This window comes from Danio rerio, chromosome 1, assembly GCF_052040795.2.
Source record: "Danio rerio strain M-AB ecotype USA chromosome 1, GRCz13ab, whole genome shotgun sequence".
Classification (NCBI taxonomy): Eukaryota; Metazoa; Chordata; class Actinopteri; order Cypriniformes; family Danionidae; genus Danio; species Danio rerio.
Window position 1 is genome coordinate 6,582,046 of NC_141021.1, and position 25,831 is coordinate 6,607,876.

The window sequence follows — 25,831 nt, forward strand, 5'->3', positions numbered from 1 at the left end:
TTTTTTTTAGCCACATAGTCCTTTACTTTCACCATCACTGTAAGAATCCACTGTTGATCAATATTGAAGTTTTTACACAATGGTTTGTGTTGCACTGCGTTGGAATGGCGTGAGGGCGAGTAAATGGCATAATTACCATTTTTTATGTGAATTGCTCCTTTATGATCAAGCCTACGCCTTCAGCAACACCCAGTAAAACTCCATCCCTACAAAAGCTTCAAACAGAGCTGTTGAGCTTCCATAACAAGCAAAAGTCTTCAAAAATACTCTGATTTATTCTGTTTCTGGAGTTATTTAAATTTGTATTCTACAGTAGTCAACATTACAAGTGAATCAAAAATGCTTTGGAAAATTCTGAGACAAAATGTGCAAGGCGACACATATCAGTATTTTAGCATCTACATTTAATAATGTTCATTCATTCACTCATTCATTCTTTTTTTTTGGCTTAGTCCCTTTATTAATCTGGGGTCGCCACAGCGGAATGAACCACCAACTTTTCCATCAAACGTTTTACGCAGCGGATACCTTTCCTGCTGCAACCCATCCCTGGAAAACATCCATACACACTCATTCACACACATGCACTACAGACAGTTTAGCTTACCCAATTCACCTATACCACATATCTTTGGACTTGTGGGGGAAACCGGAGCACCCGGAAGAAACCTGAGCAAACACGAGGAGAACATGCAAACTCCACACAAAAACGCCAACTGACCCAGCCGAGGCTCGAACCAGCGACCTTCTTTCAGTGAGGCGACAGCACTACCTACTGCACCACCGCATCGCCTTAATATTGTTAAAGAGGTTTAATATGTATTAATTAGATTATAAACCTTACCATTTCATTGGAGTGCAGTGAGTGCACTATTGTGTGCTTAAGAATGGCTGTTTATGAATTTCTGTCGTGTTGCAACTCTGTTAAACTGCTTATCACTGCAAACCTTATTACTTATTGTGTTGTTTGTACACGGTCCTACAATATACCCTGCTCACCAAATGTTTACGTTCGTAATATTTATATAATTTAATAATTAATAACCACGTCATGTGGAACTCTGTCCACCGGAGGATGCATTATGGTTGCGGATGCATGCTTAGAGAGCCTTCCTGACTGAATTAATGAAATAGGCTGTTTTCAATCAAGGAAACCCGGGGAGCTGAAATATAATTGGCTGAACTGGCATTTGGCGGGTTAAAGGAATCGAAAAAAACACATAAACAAGAATGTTCACTTAGCATGTTTCTTAAACATCTGCACACATATTATGGTATTTTTAATGCTTTAGAAGAGTTAAAAACTTACATAAAGCACCTTTAAATGAATACATAGACCCTGAACATTTAAACTATGCACCATTTTAAATGTGTTAGTATTCAGCAAGTAGCAGTTTTGCATTCTGTTTCAAACACATCACCTTGAACGCACTGTGTGAAAGTCACAGCAAAAAAAGGCTCACAAAAGGGAAGTTAGTTCTGAGAAAAGCCGTGTTTGTTTGCAGATGTCAGCTGCTTTGACATTCCGTTATCGAATGCGACGACATTCACACAATCTTAAGAGCGCTCAAATACTTTTTGGGGCTGCATTGCATAACACATCTAGATTTGAGCTCAGAGAAATCAGAGTTTCTGAGGGATTCTCTTTCTAGGTCAAGGCTTTTATGGCACACCACATCCTCCAAAAATGTCTCTTTTATGCTGATGCTAAAAGCTAATCAGAAAGCATCTACAGATTTTTGTTGTCACGTTGACAGAAGGTATTGGACAAACAAAGCCACAGTGGAAAGTAGGTAAGGTTGTCAAAAGTATCAAGCTCACTAAAAATCTGTACTGTAAAAAAAAGCGTTCATTTCGCATTCTTAAACTTCGCTGATTGCCCATAGTGTTCACATGCTTAACAGATATGACTGTGATTGGCCATGAAGGTCATTGGTTTACCACTCCTCACCACTGTTTAGCAAGTACAAACATGGACACTGGAGTTTTTCAAAGCTGACATACGAGCGATTCGCTGATGGATCAAGTGATTGACGTGGCTTTAAAACGCTACAGTGTCTAAACCAATGCCCTTCACGGCCAATCACAGTCATATCTGTTGAGCTTGTGAACACCATGGCCAATCAGCGGTGTTTAAGAACACGCTCAAAATAAATGTTTTAAAATTTTAGTAGCGATTGATCTAGACCAGGGGTGGCCAACCCTGTTCCTGGAGAGCCACCTTCCTGCAGATTTCAGTTGCTAGCTATATCAAACACACCTGGCTGTAATTATCATGTGGTGTTCAGGTCCTAATTAATTGGTTCAGGTGTGTTTGATATGGGTAGCAACTGAAATATGCAGGAAGGTGGCTCTCCAGGCACAGGATTGGCCACCTGGTCTAGACATTCGATACTTTTGACAACCCTAAAGGTGGGGTTGGACAATAAAATACAATGATACCACAGTACTTTATTTTAAAACCACTAAAAACTGCTGAAACTAATAACACAGGCTCATACAGGTATTTTGAATCATCTTGAGAGTCAGTGAATAGTTTCGCATCTGTATGTATATACTGTTTGGAGCCAGCTTGTGACTGAATAATACGTAGGTATGTGTATGCTTCATTCAGCTGTTTTTGTTTTAATTAAAGAATTAAAAAACTATTATGGCTCAGAACAATGTTTTGGGTCTTAGTTTTATGCTTTGTGGCAAATAGTCATGTAATAAGTGTGATAAAATAAATCCAGGTGGTTATTTTTGCAAAATAAATCCCTTTAATCTTATACAACTGATGATTATGCAATAACACCTGACTGGATGTACTTTATACCTTAGTTATAGCCCGTCTGTCTGGAATACTCACTTCTGATTGGTCAGTCGTGACATTGCAAGGTATGTTATTCCCAGTTAACAACCTCTGAATAACACAAGCTCATCCGGAAACTTCGAATCACCATGACTGTCTGTGAACGGTCCTACCTTCACATCCAAATACTTATAGTTATATTAATATGTAATTGCTTATCTGTCACTACCCTGTTTCTGACTGTTTGCTGGAGTCTTGTGAATGAATGATACATCATTTAGTCTATTCTCTATTCAACTGATTCGGTTTCTGTCAAATTTGCGTTTTTGACTGTTTGGCGCCATCTTGTAGCTGAATAATGTGTGGGTTAGTGTATGCCCCATTAGCTCTATTCAGCTGTTTTCCTTTCAATCAGCTTAGAGCTTTGTGACAAGTAGCCATGTAATAAGTGGGATAAAGTACATTCAGGTGGTTGTTTTTGCAAAATAAAGCCCTTCAGGCTTATACAACAGCCGATAACCTGTCAGGCTTTATTTTGCAATAACACCCAGCTGGATGTACTTTTTCCTTACTTATAACATGGCTGTTTGGAATACTCACTTCTGATTGGTCAGTTGAGACATTCCAAGGTATGTTTATCTTAGTTAACAACCGCTGAATAACACAGCCTCATCTGGGAACTTCGAATCACCATGACTGTCTGTGAATGGTCCTACCTTCACATACATATACTAACATTTACTTATATATGTATTTTCCTCTCTGTCACTACCCTGTTTCTGACTGTTTGGTGTAGTCTTTTAAATGAATAATACATCGTTTAGTCAATTCCCCATTCAACTGATTCTGTTTCCGTCAGATTTGCATTTTTGACTGTTTGGCGCCATCTTGTAGCTGAGTAATGTGCAGGTTAGTTTAAGCTCCATCAGCTCTATTCAGCTGCTTTCCTTTCTGTCAGCTTTGCATTTAATTAGAGAATTAATAAACTATTTTGGCTCACTACAATATTTTGTGTACAATTTTTATATTTTGTGGCAAGTAGCAGTGTAATAAACTGGATAAAGTACATTGAGGATAGTTGTTTTCAAAGAATAAAGGCCTTCAGTCAACAAAAAGCCGATAATCAAGTAAAGTTTTATTCTGCGCTAACAACCTCCTAGATGTACTTTAGCTCTAACCGAATGCTTGTCTATTTTTAATAATACTGAAGATAAAAATCCCCATCTCAATACTGGTTAAAATCTATTATTTTCTAAAATGGTTGAGTCCCAGTGGAAAGACGTGTGAATCGAGGGCTTGGTATTTGTTTCTGCAGAGCATGTAGTGTTGTAGGCGGATGAGAAACTCACTCGTGGAATGACCTCCACCGCGGATGCAGCCATGGCTGCTGCTTTAGCCTTCTCTGCCTCATCGTAAGTGGGCAGAGACGTGGCAATGCTGTATGGTGGAGGAACGGGAAAGTCCCCTGCAAATGTGCTCTCTGAAAAACAATTGAGAAAACATAGGTCAGCCATTCGTCACACATTTCTAGTTTCGAGTCTTCAAAGGAGCATCACAATCACTATTACTATTGTTCATTTCTAGAGATGTGAGAAAAATTCCTTAATGCAAAAAATTGTGATGCAGTGATCATAAGCAGTAGGTTTTGCCTTGTGCTTGGTAAAAAAAAAAAAAATAATAATAATAATAATAATATTTGGCACACTTATATTGAGAATATCCTCAGAATATCTTTAAATTATTTATTCATTCATTCATTTTCTTTTCTGCCGAGTTCCTTTATTAATTCTTTTTACCTGTTATAGTGAACAAGGCATGAATCTGATTTGAGTAAATCGGAATCCATGTGATTTGTTCCTGCTTACAAGTACATGGGCCATATCCGATCTGTGCCACATGACAGAAGAAAAAAAAAAAAAACATTCGGAATTGAGTCACTTGAACAGTGCAGTGTAAATTCAGCCAAATTGTCCCACTTTAAGTAGTGAATTGAAAATCTGCCTAATGGAAACATGACAATTCGGCAAAAATGTCCTTACATCATTTTTTTTTTTGCCATTTGCAGAGCATATGGCGGATGCAAGTCACATGATCATTCTTTATAAATAGTTGATCTTTCACAAGCAGACATGATGCAGCATGCATCAAAAAAGGCCCTACTGCATTGCACAACACACAAAAAAAAGGTTGATCTGTTTATACGGAAATTCTGAATCAGTTCCTGTGAAATTGCGAAAATATAACCACTTAGAAATACATCATACATGACCGCTCGCAAGTTTAAGGGACTTTCCCTGCCATTAAAGCTTGGATAAAACACCTACAGTACATCTCTTTTGAATAAATATATGGCTGTGATTAACCGAATTACTTCTAGTGAGAGGAAAAACTTTAGTTTCTTTCAATGGAATCAAGTAAGTTTACATGGACACTAATACTTTGATTTTAATACAATAATCAGATTAAGGGTATACCATGTAAACACTCCACGGCCCAATCCCAATTCTACCCCTTAGCCCTTCCCCTTACCCCTCATTTTGCGCGTGCCCTTGAAGGGGTAGTGGTGTCCCAATTCTCTTTAGCTTGAAGGCGTAGGGCTAAGGGCAAGGGGTATACACCTCTTTAAACGAAGACTTTTCAGAACCACACTTGAAAAAAGTAAGAAAAATTTCCCAGAATACCCCAGCAACAGCTGCACCCGGAAGTAATTAGATCCACAAATTAGTATTTTTTGTCATTATTACTAATTTTTACAACAAACAAACACATTTTATTATATTCATAACCTCGTTCGTGTTTTACCGTCATACTTAAAAAATTATAATAATAATAATAATAAAAAATAATAATAATAAAATAAAAAAATTAAATTAAAAAATAAAAAAAAAAATTTAAAAAATTGCATAATTTTAGCGATCTGCAATCCCTAATAATAACTCCTGTACAGCAGTCCCACAACATTCTGACACTCGATGACACTGGAATACCCTGTCAAAAAAGACTAGTGGCTGTCAATAAGCTGTTTACAGTGTCTGCTATAATGTTAAGGCTGTTTTGTGTGTTTACATTGATGAGCATGGCCACTGTGTTAAATGCACAATATTACGATCTTATTGCCTCATTAGATCATTATGATAACATAATATATACCTTCAGTGATTTCCTGAAGATAAATACCAAAAAATAACACAACTGGAATCACTCCAGCAGTCGCGATCGTCTGTTCTCATATGAAGCAAGAAATCGCGAGGACATTTGATGCCGTGTGCTGGTGTTGTAGTATTGCACCAATTCTTAGGGGTAACTTTTGAAGCCCTTCCCCTTAACCCTCTGTTGTAAGGGCCAAGGGAAAGAGGAAGGGGTACAAAAATAGAATTGGGATTGGGCCTACATGTCTTAATCCGACTAAAGTCATAATGGAACTAAGCAGAAATCGAATTAAGGTCATCAAAAGTTTGACTCTTAATCACAGTATTGTCTTAAGCCCCGGTCAGATCACATGAGTTTGTCATGATTTCGGCACGATTTCCTTGATGTAGGGAGTCGAAAAAAACAAATGGGTGTTGTGACACAAGATTCAATCCTTTCTTCTCGTTTAATATGGCATAGTTCACGACAACTGATACCACCTCTCAGGACACCATCCCAGAAAGTCTAGAATGTTTCATTTTCTTTCCTGTTGGTCACAGTTCAGTCACGTGGGTGACAATGGCCAATAGGAGCACATAATTTTACAGTTAGATGAACGGTGATGCCTTCATTCAGCGGGTCAAGTAATCAAAAAATAGGCTGCATATTTAGCCTAGTAATGGGTGGCTGAAGTATATAGCGGACTGGTAGATAACTGACCAACAAAAACTACATTAAAATTAAGATACAAATTATAACAAACAAAACTTGTTTAAAATCAAATATTCTTTCCAAGAAAAATTTACAAATTATTCTCTTTTTCTTTTTTTGTGCCCATCCACTACTGAACTGTGTTGGTGGATGATTTGTTTCGCTCTTGGAAAATAAGGATTTAATGCTCCACTGTAACTGTTGTATCACAAACCTCTGTCAATCATTCATTCATTTCCTTGTCGGCTTATTCCCTTTATTAATCTGGGGTCGCCACAACGGAATGAACCACCAACTTATCCAGCAAGTTTTTATGCAGCGGATGCCCTTCCAGCTGCAACCCATCTCTGGGAAACATCCACACATACACACACACACTCATACACTACGGACAATTTAGCCTAACCAATTCACCTGTACCGCATGTCTTTGGACTGAGGGGGAAACCGGAGTACCCGGAGGAAACCCACGCGAACGCAGGGAGAACATGCAAACTCCACACAGATACGCCAACTGAGCCGAGGATCGACCCAGCGACCTTCTTGCTGTGAGGCGAACGTGCTACCCACTGCGTCACCACCTCTGTCATATATTTGCAAATTTTTTTTAATATATCATTATTTTGTCATAAGCATCTGATTTTTCCTCGGTGCTGATGTGCTTTCATTTTCTCCGTCTCATTCGTGGCAAGTTCAGGTAAGGGAGTGTTTAATAAGCAGCCCATGGCTGAAAAATACACATTTAGATTTAAATGAAAATATCTTAATATTAAAAAGAAAATATATGTTTGACCCTATCAATGTCATAACAAATGCCTTTAAATAATGCAGCCTAGTTGTCAGCAAGCATCAGTGTTTACAGAGATTGAAATAAGATAAAAAAAAAATATTGAAATTGAGGTAAGAAATATCGTTATTGCAACACTTGTGACTGCTTTAGGAAATAACGCTCATCGTAGACGTCCCGGAATAACTGATCGTGAAGGAACATGTAGTCTGGCACAGTTGATTCCCATGACAAATCAAAATTTTATCAAGACAATAACCACATAATCTGACTTTCATAACCGACAATAAAAATCGTGTGATCTGGCCGAGGGTTTTAATGATCAATCAGATCAGATCAAATGAGGAAATGATCAATCTTTTTGGATCTCCATACCTGGTGCAGCTGTTGCTCCAAGTGCCACGCTTGCATATGGAGGAGGTGGAGCTTCTGTATCCACTGCTAGGTTGCTGATTCCCTCCAAAGCGCCAACGGCCTGGGTGGATGTGGACGGTTCAGCACTGGCGGCCCCTTCAGAGGAGTCATCCTCATTGTGCAACTGAGGAGGCATACAAAACACAACTATTCAGACTGAAGAAAGACCACTTTGAGTTGTTCTAGTGCACCGTTATTTCAGATGCACCCAATTCTTTACACATCATATCACATAACTAAAGGCCACAGTGTTTTTAATATTCAGAGGAGTCATCCTCACTGTGCAACTGAGGAAGAACACAAACACAACTATTAAAGAAAGACGACATTAAGAGTTGTTCAAGTGCACCATTATGCTTTTATTTCCATGAAATGATCTATCATGTAGTGTGTAACGTTACTGTTTGTGGATGTAAAACAAAGGACTGCAAAGTTTGAAGATCAGTTCAGATAAATGAAGTTATTGAGTCATCAATGGTTCCAGTCTTCTTGGACACACCATTATGTTCAACCCAGTAATACGTTCCTCAGCCTACATTTTAACAGAAGATAAAATACATTGCTATGGGTTTGTTTTGCTGCATGTTTTAGATGACAAATCCACCAGAGGGCACTGTATACATTTTTGTATTATTATTATTATTATTATTATTATTATTATTATTATTTGTATTATTATTATTATTATTATTATGTTACTTATTAGAACTGAATTTAGAAATAGTTTTAAAACAAATCGCTGCGCCTTGGACCTTGCGCCTGGATCTTCAAAATAGAGTTCAAAGCCACAGTTTCCATCTAGAGCTCCTTCATGGGACTCCACACTTGTAAACACTCACTCCATCGGGCTCGTGCGGCTCTCACCTCCACCCATACTCATCAGCGCTACCAAGCCAATCGATCACGGAGCTTGTGCTACGAGTTGTTGCGTTGTGTAGTTTTATTTTTTGAGAGGTACGTGTCAACGTTGGTGACCGCCACTGTAAGGGCTATGCGTCCACATGTAGGTTGTGCGAATATATATGCGTGCACTTGACGAAGGAGTATACATCAGCCTTTAATTCCAGTGCGTTAAGCTCTCTCATCCACCAAAGATATAGGCCCAGTTTCACAAACAGGGCTTAGATTAAGCCAGGACTAGGCCTAAGTTAAATAAGGCTATTTAAGCCACATTTATAAAAATGGCCTTAGAAAAATATATCACTGGTGTTCACCTGGAGACAAAAAAAATGACACTGACGTATTTTAAGACATCTTACCGCAAGTTTTTCTTTGAGTTGAGACCGATGAAACATGCAATTTAATCTTGACTAGCCTTAAACCTTGTTTGTGAAACCGGGGGATAGAGTTCTTACTGATATAGAGTAACTTAGAGTGATATAGAGATTCAGGCCTTGTTCACTATAACAGATATAGAGTGCTTTATTAACTTCTTTCCTAGCTCAAACAGCAACATTACACACTAAATGCAAGTCAAAAGTGTAAAAGCATAACAGGAACCCCTTAAGATTGAGGCCCAATCCCCATTCGATTTTTTTTTTTGGAAAGCTAAAAAGTTGTGAAAACTCTTAATGCCAATAAATACGTATTTGTAGACCTCCTGACTCTCGCATGCAGCCATGTTGCCTTTGTAAATGGAGTATTCTGGGAAATTTTCGTACCTCTTGGTCTTTAATGTGGTCCTGGAAAATCTGTTTCAAGGGCTACCTAGCCCTTCCCCTTAGTCCTACACCTTCAAGCTAAATAGAATTGGGACAGCCCTTCACCTGACCGCGTAAAACGAGGGGTAAAAGTAAGGGGAAGGGCTAATGGGTAGAATTGGTATTGGGCCTAAGTCCTTGTGTCTCATGTTTACTAAATAGACACCACAATGTACTGAATGAAGGGAGGAGGATATCATCTAACACTGCAAGAACACGTCAACAAGTCGAGTCAACAAGTCGGTCTCCTGGGTGGCCTAACTTCACCGCCCTCGCCCTTCAGAGAACAAAACAATCAGTAAAGCTAAACTTCAAGAAAACAGGCACTGAATAAAACATGGAGAAGGCTTAAACCTTAATCCGCATGAAGTGACCTGAAAATGTCTTTCCGAGCATTGCGGTCTCTGGTTATTATGGCAGTTCAAGATTGCAGGGACGCATTTGGCACATCGGAGATCAGTATGATGCACAGCTGTCTGCCAACAGCGAGATTCACGCAGTAACAGGAGAGCAACGGTAATGCAAACCACGGGACGGAGGCACAAGACTGATCCTTCAGCAGCACCTGTTTTATGTGTCGTCAGCATCGTCCAAACGAGTGGACACAACCTGATGAAATGAGTCTGATTCACAGACTCAATCTGTTATAAAGACCATGTTACACACATCTACAACAAAAGAAACGTGCGGCAATGGCCAGAAAATGACTACAACTTTTGTTTACAGCTCATTGACTATCCTACAGAGGGTTCAGACTAGAGTGGGTACTTCCAACAACAACTAATGAAATGATGACCAATGGCTTGCCAGTTAAGCAGATCAAGTTGGGACACAATCTTTCACAACACCACACCACCACCTGATAGTATCTGAGGCCGCCTGACAGGGCTGAGAGCCACAGAACTCTCTGCATGCATAGGTCAATGCTCAAGGTTCAGCGGCTAGCCTTGATGAAATGTGAATAGAAATGGGATTAGAGATTCAATGAAGTCTGCATGTGAATAACGACACGGTTATCATCACGTGCGCTTTCTTGCTCTGCATTGAAGACAACCAGTAGACAACCTTCATGAGCATTACATAAATACATAAACAGCCATCGAGAAGACAAGAATCTCTAGTGGTGAGCACTGAAATACTTTAAAACTGGCCAGACTAGAGATTAATAATATATCTTATCTCTGTTTTGACTAAAACAGCACAGAATCAGTGTTCACCAAAAATACTAAAATAAGAAAAGCACTGACTTGCTGCCAGTAGAATTAGCTTCAAGTAAACATTTACTAACATGGATTAAAGAAGCAATAAGAAGGATGCATACTCATATACACTAGATATCGCATAGGGACCCTGAGCATGCGTCAATAGCGCCGCCACATTGGTACAGTGCTCCCAGGAGAAGTGTCATTCAACCGCACTAGTCAAGACAGTGTTATTACGTCAAGATGCGGGACTTTAGAGCAGTCTACGGGTGTAGTAACGAGCAAACAAAGAAAGCATAACACAAAGGCAGAACATTTCATCGGTACGGTTTAGTTTTTTTACGTTTTTGTATGTTCTGAACTTTTGTGCTAAACAGGTAACAATATTGATGATAATACAGTCACTTACTGCATTCACCATAAGGCAAAGTAGCTCCAACTCGCACTAAACACTCAGCACACGCTAGTTTTGTTGAATAAAATCAGCAAACTGTGCAAAAGAAATATGATAACGAGATGCTGCGGTGCCAGAAACTTGTATGATCGGCTAGTGAAAGAGTCGTTCATAACGGAGATTCATTCACAAACGAATCACTCCCTCCGTCAGTATGAGAAGTGAAAGCAGGAGAGGAGCTGTGTTTCAGGACATGATTAGATCAAATTTAACATGGAGGGTGGATAGTACATTTCCATACACACAAACACAAGCTTTTTGTCAGGAATGCCAGTGCGATCACTGATCCATCAATGTAGAAAAGTGATGAAAAATTATAAATTTTCGTAATTAAAAAGAAAATTGCATTCTAACGTCCAGGAAAACTCCCGATCATAGATATATGTGTATATCTCTGGCTTTGGATGGCCACAGTCCTCCACTGTACCTTGGTCCCGCATTCATTTCAAAGCAGCGCTACCCTGTTCCAAAATGGCGGCTCTATTGACGCATTCCTTCCAATAGACAACAACAGGGTAGGCGACATCTAATGTATATATCTATGATGCATACTAAGACCATGTCGATTATTGATTACATTACAGATTAGGGCTGGCATATGGACAAAATATTATACTACTGTATTTTAAGCTGGATTGAAATATACCTTTACTTTTTTCTTGCAAAGCCTGCAGATAGTCGCATATTCTGGTTTACCATTTGCACCTGCCACACGATTTGAAACCAAAATACTGCTGAACAATGCATGAAGATCCTTTCTTAGGTATATCCTGTCTGGCTGTATCACCACCTGGTATGGAAATAGCACCAGCAGCAATCGCAAAGGCCTACATAGGATTGTGCGAACTGCTGGACTTCCCTCCCTCCAGGACATCTACACCAGGCGGTGCATGAGGAAAGCCAAGAGAATTATTAGTGACTCCAGCCACCCAAGCCATAGACTTTTCTCTCGGCTACCCTCAGGCAGATGGTTCCGCAGCATCCGATCACGCACCAGCCAGCTGAAGGAAAGCTTCTTCCCTCAGACTATCAGGCTGATGAACACTTAACACACCACACACAGACTCTTCCATAACCCTCACTGCACACCATCAATATGTGGCATGCACTGCACTTGAACCAATTCATACTTGAAACAATACTGCCTACAACAATGTGGACGCCTATTCATTGTACATATCGCTGTCAATTTCACATTATCGCTGTTTTTGTACTGTTTGTATTTTGCACTTACTGTATTTTGGACTGTCGTTGTATTTGCTGTGTTTTGTACTGTCTGGAGCCAGCACCTAAGCTTTTCACTCATCACAGCACACGTGCTGCTTATGATGTGACAATAAAAGTGATTTGATTTTGATTTTAAGGCTGTCCTTCTCCATTTTTATCATGAAGAAATTGATGTTGGATGCTAGCATCAACGGCGGGGTAGACATTATCGAAAATCATGACGTTTTTAAAGACAATAACTGATTTTTTTTTTTTTGCTATATCACTCAGCCCTACTCTATATTTAGTTTTTTTGCTTTTATATTTGGTTTTTCATCTTCTTTTTTTTCTTGTTCAATGTTGTCCAATAGAACAATCTTGATATTAATGAAAATAAAATTAAAATACAGTGAATGTAACTAAGTAGGCAATACTACACGTGCAAAAATAAATATACATTTTAAGAATAGAACATTTTGACATTTCTATTTTTTAAAGATGAAATTAAATTCACTAAATCAGTGTTTCTCAACCACGTTCCTGGAGGACCACCACATTTACTGTCTCCGTAACCAAACACCCCGGATTCAGATCATCATCTCATTAACAGAGACTGAAAGACCTGTAATGGATGTGACAGACAAAGGAGACATCCAAAACATGCAGTGCTGGTGGTCCTTCAGGAACGTGGTTGAGAAACACTGCACTAAATAACTCTGATTACTATGTTACAACAGTCATTTTACATTCTTTATTATTGGATGGATGGATGGATGGATGGATGGATGGATGGATGGATGGATGGATGGATGGATGGATGGATGGATGGATGGATGGATGGATGGATGGATGGATGGATGGATGGAAAAACATTAAGACTACCAATGCAATCTACCAGTCACTTAACACAGATTTTAAAAAGACTAAGTGCTTCTAAATTATTAATGTTTCTCAATATAGCCTATGAATTAAACAAAACTGTGTACTATCAGTTGACCATACTGACCAGACTGCACAACATTAATAAATTAATAATAATAATGAAACAAAGTTAGCCTACAATTCAGACAAAGTTGTAAACAACACTGGCCATTGGGATGCTAGAATTAATCATCTTTTTCTTATGAAGTCTGTCAAGCATGCTTCTCAACTTTAAAACTAAATGATTAGCATGCGTGATAATATATATATATATATATATATATATATATATATATATATATATATATATATATATATATATATATATATATATTTTTTTTTTTTTTTTTTTGGTATGGAAGCAGTATGGAAAGTGTGCAGGTATTTTATTGCAAAACAAAAGGTGCCTGACTTAAAATTGACTGCAAACTATGTAAAACAGCACTTTTTTTCGTTGTGTTGTACCCATGTAAATGTCTGTTTCAGACGTTTACTTTTAGTTTAATTTTATGTTGCAGTAATATTGCCGTCTCTTCGCTGTACTTGTTTTTACCAGGTTATGAACAACAATAACATGCTCACAACATCCAGTCAGATAAGAGGAAACAAAAAGCAATATGGTGTTTACGACTTCACAGAGAAGGTAGAATTTAAAGGCTTAAATCATAAATTGTTTCTTTATTCTAAGACTATTTGCGTTAAATTCACAAGTAGTCCAGGCAAATTAAAATTTAGTGACATGGTAGCACTGGCCTGATTGGGCCAAAAACAATTCTGTTTACTGTCCCGAGCATCTCTCTGGAGGACTGCCCCGGGCCATTGGGCAGTCCCTATTATTGAGCCCTGGTATTGGAAATGAACTTTGGCAGTTGATGATGATGTTACATGAAAACCTGAGAACATGAGGACGCAAGACCACTGAGGAATGCATATTGAGAAACAGCCTATGTGTCTGAAACTATGTTGCTAGTTCCAACTTCTTGATGACATCATGCATGTCATTAAAACAGCAAGCAATGACTGGCCAGAAAGGAATGTGTAGTTTTATCTCCCACACAATCCACAACACAACAAAAATTGAATCATCAAACAGAGTTAAAAGCATATCACAAAACAATATTGTATATAGCGAATGTGGAAAAAGGGCTACCACAGTGGGTAGCAAGAAGGTGGCTGGTTCAAGACTTAGCATTTCTCTGTAGTGTTTGCATGTTCTCCACGTGTTCTCGTGGATTTCCTTCACAGTCCAAAAACATGCGCTGTAGGTGAATTGGGTAAGCTAAATTATCCGTATATGTGTATGAATGGGAGTGTATGGGTGTTTCCCAGTGATGGGTTGCAGTTGCATCTACTGTGTAAAACATATGCAGGCTAAGTTAGCATTAGCAGTTCATCCCGTTGGTGTGACCCGATTAATAAATGGACTAAGCCGAAAAGAAAATGAAAGAAAGAACGTGCAATAACAAAATGGATGCTGCAAATCAGCCTACAAAGTTTAAAATATTCCTAAATCTTAAAATAAAATGGTCTGACAAAGATAATGTTTTGTGGAAGAAATCAACATGATGGTAGAAGATTAGTAAAATAAAGAAAGAGGAAGGACTAGAAGGCTAAGATATAAAAAACCTGCTGCAAGAGACTTCTGAGAAAGGTTCATGTGGCACAACCACAACCACCCAAACATCGATTTATCTTAAGACCAGCTACGCCTGTTTGTTGACACTTCTTAAAGCAGCAGTATTCTGCGGTGGTCACTATGGCAACATTCTAGTATGAAGCAAGATCAAAAAAAAAAGTTTGTGACTAAGAGCGAGCTGTAGTTTGAATTTCCTTCATAGAAACCGTGAATAGAAAACATACTGAGGGCTGCTGGATGAATTGCACAACGCTGAGGGAATTGAGTTTCAATTGCTGTGCTGTTCTCTGGAAATGAAAAATATCAGAGGGCTGTGCTTTTAATATCAAATGATTCTCAGAGCACAAAGTAACAGGGTTGTTGATAAACCATGAATAAACATTAAGTCCACTTTAGCCTTTAACAGATACTCATATCCAAAGTCTACACTCTGTGCAGTAGTGCATATATTTACCTAGCAAATATATATAATGCATTGCTTTTCAAATATGTCATGTTATTATATGTAGTACTTAGGGTTGTAACGGTATGAATTTTTTACGGTATGATAATCGTCTAAAACAACACCACGGTTTGACGGTTTTGCGGTATACGGTATGTTACAAATGTTACAAAATAGTAGAACAGTGAAGCAAATTTGACTTTTTCCAAATAATATATTTTTAGTTACTATAAACAACACCACTTACAATGAACAAAAAAAAAAAAGAAAATAATAAATAATGTGTCAAAGTCCAAATAAAGTCCAAATAAACATGGTGCAAATCCTCAGTAAAAAAATAGATATAAATATTTACTGTACTATAAATAGTTACATAACGAAACTAGATTCAATATGGAACATCCTTAGGTTTTATGTGCCAGCATGGATATGGTTGTCTGTGGATATGGATTTGGATAGGGTTGTCTGCAATGCAGACAAACAGCTGCACCTTCATTTGCGTCTTTTGAAAACAGCAAGAGCAGCAGTTCGTCTTTGCTGTGTCACTGTTTTGTCATGTTTCTGTGCTGCTGTGCATGCAAAAGTACTAAGTATGAGAATTATTTCATGCAAACCTTTTTTTTTTTTGCGTTTTATTTAGCCGCGCATAAATGTATGCCTATCTCTCATTCCGTGTTGTTTAAAAAGCTCAGTGTTGGTCCACAAACAAAAGCGAAACCTATGCTTATTGGTTGTGATATAGCGAGTTTGAACCAATCTGGGCATGGAGGAGGGACAATGCATCAATGTAGCATGTCTGGTTTGTCCGGAGACACAGTGACGAGCGTTTCTTTGTCAAATCAGCGTTGTCAAATTTTGATGACGTAACCGCACTGATTCCGGAGCCTCTGAAAGTCCGCAACTGAGCTGAGATTCTCTTCTTTATGCCAATCTTTGAATTGTATGAATCGGATCAGCGGATCAAAAGTTATTAAACATTTAAGAGCAATACTTATTTTTCGGTCTCGGTCTTTAAGGGTTAAAACCGTTGATATGCAATTGTTCATGGTATGATAATCATGCACGTTCAAATTGTGGTAGACCGTCATACCGGTATATTGTTACAACCCTAGTAGTACTATGTTCCAAAACATTATTATTACTAGGGCTGCATAATATATCCTTTCAGCGTCAATTCATCAGTTTATAAAACTCGGATTATAGCATGAGCAAGTTAAAAACGCATGAGATTTGTGGAGTTACTGCAGAGTAATGCAACCATAATGGAGTGATAGTTTTTCATTTGCATTTGTTTTTAAGGCCTGTGAATGTGCATGCATTCAGGCAACAGAACTCGACCTTTTGGTAACTTTAATAATGTTTTATTTTATTGAATTATTTATACAATGGTGACTTTACAGTGTAGTTTTAAATATGATTATTACATTTCTGTAAATACTGTTAGACTCCCCAGAAAACCACAAAGTACCGTATATAAGGCCTTACTCGCATTATGTACAGTAGCCTCGAACCGGGACAAAGCACGCTTGTCCCCCCCTCCTGTCTCCCCTGACGGCCCACACTCACATTACAATCGGGCCTGGGCACACTTGCGTCATCGATGCTGCGCTGTTCAGTAGAGAGGCACTCTCGCTCAGCACAGTGGAGATTTCTCTAGTTATATCGTTTAAGTTGTTTGATATGCAGTGACACGCAGTCAGATATTTCGCCAAACAGATCCACCACTTTTGGCGCTCATAAACAATCATAAAGTCCTCGTGCTGCAGGAACGAGAAGGTCTGCTGAAGGCGCGCAGCTGTCGTGCTGTGAGGGGTTTGCGTATTTAATAAACTACGGCAGATTGCGTTCATTGAACAGTACGATTGATTAATAAACCCATATGAAACGGTCCCTTAAAAGTCACGTCTCGCTTTCAGTTTCAGGCTTTGCACTCACACTATAAGCGTACCACGCCAAATCCCAAGTGAACCGCGTTCAGGCCCACCTATTCCAACCGGGCCAGGACTGGCCAAGTGAACCGTGCCTGAGCCCGATTCAGCGCACTCACACTTCTCAAACGATCCGGGAAACGGGCCTGGGCATGATTCGGATAGCATAGCGTGAGAACGCCTCCAAACTCCGGACTCCAGAAAAATATTCAAAATTTTCCTGGGTGACTCTATTGTTAAGACATGGCTTCACGTAACTGAGCACGCTAATCGCACACGCCTGTTTTAAGCACCGCAGCAAAACGATCATTCGAATGGATGAAAGAGCAAAGTTTCTAAATGGACCAAAATAGCTAAAACAAGTCGTGTGAGTAAACTCTCCTCAGATTGGTCAGAATTTGCATCCGGGAGTCTCTGTGCATTTGTGGGAGACTCCCGAAACTTCCGGGAGACTTGGAATGTCTGGAATTACCTCCCACTTTACTCATAATTCTCTCTTATAGCCATATGCCTGTTACATATCCATAAAACACTGTGATATAGCCGAGCTCGGATCGTTTGCTTTCTCACTACAATCGATTCGCTCCAGACTAAATCCAGCCAAAACCACCTCATTCAGGCGATCTTGGACTGATTGTTTTGGCGTAGAACCAAGCGCGATTGCTGGATTCACATATGCCAAACGAACCACGCTAGAAACAAAGGCTGCAATATCTGCTACCAGATCTATTTTCAGTTGTCAGATGTGAAAATATACTTTAGTGAATACTATAGTAGATACTAGAGTAAATACTATAGTGTTTTTAACCATACTGACACTGACACCTCCAATAGAGATGGATATGTTGCACAATCAGTTAAAATGTTGCTAGAATTGGTTTTTATTTATGGGTGATCTACATTGCATCACCAAAAATGATGAGGTCATGTCCATGTGTTGTGCGATAAGCCCATATATTGAATATTGTGACAGGCCTAGTCTAAATTAGTGTTTTTTTTTTTACCAAATGTCTAGTAAAATGTTATTTATATATCGCATATTTATCAAAAAAAAAAAAAAACTAAACATTCTAATGTCATATTTTCCAATGTTGTGCAGCCCTAATTATTTATTACCATGGTAATTCATAGCATTTTGCACTGCATGTTTGTAAAATGTATTATATTATAATCTAGGAAACCTTTCCAGCAGTAAGTAGACCAGATTTCCATAATAAACAGAAGGATCTTGATCCAGATGAATCACAAGCAAGCAGTCAAGGCCAGAGCGATGTTGTTTGGGGTAGAAAACGCACACTAACTTGTGATCATAACACACTTCTGGTGTTTATGATACAGTGACTTAAACCCAAGAGAACTTTTATTTGACTTTGTGTGTGTGTCTCTATCTCTCTTTTGGCCCAACACTTTTAACTCAGTCAACTGGACAAAAACAAGGCAACAAGCTGGCAAAATGTGTTTGAATCCACCAAAATGCATTGAAACACTTACTGGACATTGCAATTTCTGAAAGGCCTAAAACAAGTGAACACCACAAAATGTACTGGAATGCACTAGTGTTACTCAAAAGCTCCAAAACAAACCAACGCTGACTAGAATTTGCGCACTTTTGCCTCATCGCATCAATGGAGATCTCTTTTACACGTTCTGGTGCTTCAACTGACAGCCTAAATATGTGGAATACATTTCTCCAAGTAACAGCAACCGGCTGCCGTCTCTAATATTAATCAACATTAAAAGACAAAATCAACTTTAGACAGAAGAACGTCAAGCACTGTATTTGTGTTCTGTTGCTTAATTCTGTATCACTGACTGCTCACTTGGCTTCAATGATGTTTTAACTTTATGTAAATTAGGCTAGTAGTTTGTACTCTAAAAATAAAGGAGACCCTTTATGCAAAAATCACTTTTATAAGGTGTTTAAACACTTCTGTTGTAGGAGTCTGTAAAAATAACCAGCTTCTAATAGTAGAAATGTATTAATCTTAGTTTTTTTTAATCGCACTTGATAAAAACACTAAAACAGTGTGCAGAAACACTTTGATTGACATTCTTCCTTGATACATGTCATCAAAGGGGAAAACCCCGCCCATTAGTGATGATCTCACCATCATTAGCATACATGGTTAGTCTTGTTTTTAAATCTGCCACTATGCTGACTTATAGGCATTTGTTGCTCCGCCTTCTTTTGAAAAAAAGAACATTCTCATTTGAATTTAAAGCGACAGTCACCAAAATGGCACAATCTATCCATCCATCCATCCATCCATCTGTCTGTCTGCCAGTAAACAGTTTGTCAGACCAAGTGAAAATCTGGACTAGCCCAGTGAAATGAAGAAATTAGCAAATAAATAAAAACTGCTATTTTAATTAATGCTTTAGCGGCAGACTTGGTACTGAAAATAGTATAGCGTGTCAATATTTTTGAGGTTTTAAAGGTAAAAATCCCAGTATCATGACAACACTATGCATCATCAACAATATAATAACAACATATAGAATATGTAACAACATAGATGATCACAACAATGCACCATTGAGGTATTATACATTAAATTTCACTCAATGCCCCAAGTGTGTAAGATTCTAAATCCATTTGAACACAGCAAAAGCATATCAGTATATACATGAACTCTTCAAAACCAATGACTGGCCCACACGGAATCATCCGCAGACATTTTAGCCCTTCATTGAGTCTATTTGTTTACTTACGCAAGTGTGTGAAACATACCTAAAAATATGTAAGGTATTTTTATACAAATTTTAGATATATTATTGAATAATATTCATATGTTTATACGATTTAAGTCCAATACAGTTTGTGAAGTAATACTTTCTACCTTTTAGTAAATACATTAAATGTGAGATATACTTTAACAATCAAGCAATTCTAATTGTAAACCAACAAATAAAGGTTAAAAAAATTGTTTATTTTTTATTTCAGGAGTCTTTAGTTGAAATCCTCTCAAAATCATTCGGCATACTCCACATATTTTGGTTGCAAAATTCAGAGGAGAAAAAGCTACATTTCTGTCTGACCCTGTGAATGCTACTTAAAATAATTTCAAATCTTTACAAAATCCTTTCACACCATGTTCTTTATGCCTACATATATTAAAACATTGTGTTTACTATAGTAAAACTGTTGTCCAGCTCGTTTTTTTATATTTCCATTGCTTTATTACTAATTCACTGCTTAAAAGTGATGATTTAATTGTAGATGTGTGGCTTTACTACAAAAAAAACTGGACTATGACCTACTGTATCATATCTCAGACGGTATAAAGTTATTACTACTTATCAAACACGTTAATCATCACTTACTGAGGTAAAGTTGGTTTTATGTTTGCACATTTGTTCGTTTTTATGAATAGTGTTGTGACACGATTCCTATACATCGTACTGTAACAAATTACAAATACTAAAACTACTATAATGGAGTAGTTTTTCCTCAGGAATTGTAATTTACTAAGTAGTTTTAAAAAATTTACTTTTACTTTCTCTTGAGAACATTTTCAGTGCTGCATTGGTACTTTTACTCCTCTACTTTCCTTTAACCTGCAGTCACTACTTTATTTTTTTCTTGTCTATGGGGATTAGAAAATCCAGTCCTGTGATTCCTGTCCAATCAAATCGCACATAGAAGGTAAATCACATCATAATGAACAACCTCAAGAGATGGACGATTATATTTGCAGCAAACTGTTCGGAAGCAATAAAAGTGTACAAGATGTCCAAAATCTTTACACGCATTCACCCAGAGACTGTTTAGATGCATGTCACTGATAAGAAGATTGTGGATGTTTACTGTATAATGACCTAACGGGCCTTAAACAGCCAGCAGGCACCAGATGTCAACATGACGTCAGATTGACGTTGTACACCAACCTTGTTGGGACATTGCATTTTGTTTGGAAATGAAAATTTGGCATCAGAACCCAACATCAACGTCCAACCTAAAAATCAACCAAATATCAATGTCTAATGATGTTACAGCTTGACGTTGTGTGGACGTTACCACTTTGACGTTTATCAGATGTTGGATTTTGGTTGCCATCCTTAACGAATAAATGTCAGTATTCGACATCAATGGGACGTTGGTTAAAGATGTTGGCTCAACGTTGGATTTTGGTTACTTTTAAACACAATCTAAAATCAACAAAATATCAACGTCATTTGACGTCGTTATAGGACATCAAAATAATCTTGTCCTTAGACGTTGGCTATACATCAAATTTTGGTGACATCACAACCTAAAATGAATGGCTTATGACATTGTGAGCTTGCTGCCAATAACTAAATGCACTACAGAATGTCACGTTTACACACATCCACAAATTACATGTAAAAGCATCAGCTTTTTACAGCGTTATACTCACTACACTCTCAGAAAAAAAAGGTACACAATGGTACAAATAATGTTCCTTGAGAAACAGTTTTGTACCTTTGTAAAAAATTTTATCTTGTATGGTACAGAGAAGACCTCTTATGATACTGTTCTGTACCTTTTATGGTACAACTGAAATGAAGTCACACAATTGTTCTCATATAAAATGTACAAAAGTGTTAAATAAATCCTTCTTTATTACAATATCTATAATATTAAATATTACTGGAAAGGCATAGTGATTTCATAAATAATTCCCATATTAAAACAAGAATCATCATTTAAAAGCATATCTTTAAAAAAACGTATAAACATTAATTATTAGGTTCTATAATACAAAACAACCGGTAAAACATTAAACTATAGGTATTGCTCCAGAACGCAGCAGCACAAGGGGTCTTTAACAAACCTAAAAGAGCACATGTCACTCCGCTGCTCATCCGTTTGCACTGGCTGCCATTTGCTGCTCACATCAAATTCAAAGCTCTGATGTTTGCCTACAAAGCGATTTCTGGCTTTGCTCCTTCTTATCTGCTCTCACTTCTGCAGATTTATGTGCCCTCCAGAAACCTGCCTTCAGTTAATGAACGTCGCCATGTGGTTCCATCCCAAAGAGGGAAGAATTCACTTTCCCAAACTCTCGCATTCAATCAACCCAGTTGGTGGAATGAACTCCCTAACTGCATCAGAACGGCAGTCACTTGCATTACTAATGCTTTCCTTCTTAGACTTTACACACCTGAAACTTGCCTACAGCACTTATTCATTGTTGCTTTTATAGTTGTGTAAATTGCTTCCTTGTCCTCATTTGTTGTAAGTCGCTTTGGATAAAAGCGTCTGCTAAATGACTAAATGTAAATGTATTGTCAACTAAACATTTAAGGCATTTTACATACAAGTTTGGTGAGCATTTTTGACACTGTTAAGGTACAAAGTGTCTTGTCACTGTGGTGGTAACTTCTTGGATCAGATTTGTACCTTTGATGAAGGTACAATATTGTATCTTAATATTTAAAAGGTAGAATTTGGTTTACCACGGTACAAATCATGTCCTTTAAGGTACAAACTGCTATGGTACAAATTTGTTTCTTTGACTTAAGGTACAATCCTGTCCCACAAATAGTATTACCCCAGTGACAAGGGTTTGTACCGTCTTTGGTACAACATTGTACTATTTTTTTTTTTCTGAGAGTGTACTCACTACTCTTGAGTACTTTTAAAGGGGCTACTTTTTACTCATACTTTGAGTAATATTTACAACAGACACTTTTAATCTGCTTGCATTACATTTTTAGGCAGGTAATGGTACTTTTACTTGAGTATGCTTGTTCAGTACTCTCCCCCATGAGAAAATTCGGTCTGAAATCGCATGTATGACTTCAAAACAACCTCAGCACCATTTAATTGACTGTGAACAGTGTTGTACTTTGACAGTCATTGGCTGCTATTGATTTCCCCATATAGAATTTGCAAGAATACTTTTCAGGAATGATATTAAGGAGAAAGTCTAAATGTGCGGTTAAAAAACCAACTTTACTTCAATACATCAGCTAGCGGATCTCTGAACAGCAGCGCGCACTTTGTAACGGTAATGATGCGGAAGTCGTGAACGTTCAAAGACAGTCGGAAAAAATGCCACCAACCAAACATAACAAACATGAGATGTCAGTATATTGTATAACATGGCATGTTAGATCGTCTTATATAACGTTGCGTGGATTCAGACTTACCACTTGGTAGCGGCTCGCCGCCTGGTCCATTTTCATACACGGCCAGCCCAGCAAGCGGTGAACAAAACCAGAAAATCCTTGATCTAATCAAATTAAAGTCGGGTCTCGATCTTACTTGAGATCATACGGCTCGGATTCTTTATATACAGAAAAAGGCAGCTCTTTCCATTCACAGAACAGCCATGATTTACCGCAAACGCTCATGCAGATGCTGTCGCGTCCTGCCCCAAGAAACAAAGCGAGTGGGAGGAGTAGTCCGTGACGCAGGCATGACGTTGCACTGTGCACGTCAAACATTTTTTTTTAGTAATTTATATCCCCCAAAATTGTATTCTTCGGTTACTCTCTGAACCTAGACCCCTCTCGTTGTAAATTTATAATTAATTCATTCCGTTTTCTTGCAAAATTGTACATCCATGAATGTAAATTTTCAAAGAAACACCTTTACTTTTCATTTTCAGAAAGGATTTTGATTCATATGTGATCTCCTTAAAAACTCTAATAATAATATTGCATGTAAAACTCGGTATAAAGCTTCTAAACTTGTATAATTTGCTGGGATTTATTTAAATAACACTTTTTATCTCTTAGTTCATGTTGTGTTGTTGTACTTGCATTTTTAGTCCTGCATTATACAATATAATATTCATTCAGTATATGCATTAATATTCATTCATTCTTTTTTTCTTCGGCTTAGTACCTTTATTAATCTGGTGTCACAACAGCCGAATGAACCGCCAACTTATCCAGCACAGAAATGCCAACTGATCCAGCTGAGGCTCGAACCAGCGACCTTCTTGCTGTGAGGTGTCAGCACTACCAACTGCACCACTGTGCATATATATATATATATGTGTGTGTGTGTGTGTGTGTGTGTGTGTGTGTGTGTGTGTGTGTGTGTGTGTGTGTGTGTGTGTGTGTGTGTGTGTGTGTGTGTGTGTGTGTGTGTGTGTGTGTGTGTGTGTGTGTGTGTGTGTGTGTTGTGTGTGTGTCTGTGTGTGTGTGTGTGCGTGTGTGTATGTGTATTTGGTCATTTACAAAGATATAGTGACTTTTAAATGTATTTGCAAAATGTGCAAATAGGACTATAAAAACAGACTTTATGTTCTCATTCATTCATTTTTATTTAGCTTAGTCTCTTTATTCATCAGGGGTCGCCACAGCAGATGCCCCTCCAGCTGCAACCCAGTTCTGGGAAACATCCATACACACTCATTCATGCATTTGGACACAGGGAGAACATGCAAACTCCACACAGAAATGCCAACTGACCCAGCTGGTGCTCAAACCAATGACCTTCTTGATGTGAGGTGACAGAGCTAACCACTGAGCCACCGTGCTGCCCTTTCTTAAATTTGTTTATGTAATTTCTTATTAATAAAGGGGAGGAAAAGTTTTTGCTCAGTGTAAGCTGTTGTTTATGTCATTTGTAGCTAATAAGCTTTGTATGATTTTGGAAAAACTGACTACAGCTTACACCCCTTTTTCCTTCAGTTTTAGTTTTTGTCATTTACATGTCATTCAATGTGACCTGCCAAGAAGCGTTATGTAAACATTGTTCATTCATTCATACATTCATTCATTTTCTTTTTGGCTTGGTCCCTTTTTTATTCTGGGGTCGCCACAGCGGAATGAACCGCCAACTCATCCAGCACATGTTTTACGCAAAGGAGGGAACCTGTCACTGGGAAACATCCATACACATTCACTACGGACTATTTAGCTTATCCAATTCACCTGTACCGCATGTCTTTGGACTTGGGGGAACCAGAGCACCCAGAAGAAACCCACGCCAACATGGGGAGAACATGCAAACTCCACACAGAAACGCCAACTGACCCAGCCGAGGCTTGAACCAGCGACCTTCTTGCTGTAAGGCGATTGTGCCACCCACTGCGCCACCGTGCTGCTTCATGTAAACATTGTCCTATTTATTAATTTGTAAAAATAAACATATAAAATATTAATTTGTCCATGCATCTGTATCTCATCACTAGAATCATAAATGAAGGTCAAAGAGCCTCAGCAGGGATTCTTCAGTGTCAACAACTACAGGCTGTGAGTTGTGAAATCAAGCATGCATAACTCCATCTACTGGAAGAATAATGCAAAGACATAAGACATTTAAAAATGGAAATATGTAGGAATAATAGTATTTATTTATTTGTTTGTTTGTTTATTATGTAGCTCACATTCTAAAGTCAGGGGATGTATCTATATCTATCTATCTATCTATCTATCTATCTATCTATCTATCTATCTATCTATCTATCTATCTATCTATCTATCTATCTATCTATCTATCTATATATATATATATATATATATATATATATATATATATATATATATATATATATATATATATATATATAGTTGAAATCAGAATTATTA

General features: G+C 38.0%; 1 protein-coding gene across 12 annotated transcripts in view; it reads right to left on the minus strand.

The window, feature by feature from the left end:
* The window catches only part of ndfip2 (Nedd4 family interacting protein 2), a 40,501-nt gene extending 16,811 nt beyond the window's left edge, over positions 1-23,690 (minus strand). For 8 of the 12 annotated variants that reach the window (XR_015475646.1, XR_015475644.1, XR_015475645.1 and 5 more), the window contains exons 1-3: positions 23,438-23,690; positions 7,793-7,955; positions 4,141-4,271 (exon numbers count right to left, since the gene is read on the minus strand). Coding sequence is in view for 1 of the 12 variants with exons in the window: in NM_213347.3 (NP_998512.2) it covers positions 4,141-4,271; positions 7,793-7,955; positions 23,438-23,473 (330 nt within the window). In the remaining 11 variants the exon portion in view is untranslated. Of the gene's footprint in view, positions 1-8; positions 1,911-2,939; positions 4,272-7,792; positions 7,956-23,437 lie in introns of those variants that run through there. The other 4 variants (XR_015475649.1, XR_015475648.1, XR_015475647.1 and 1 more) reach the window with 4 other exon arrangements.
* Positions 23,691-25,831: the final 2,141 nt, after the last annotated feature.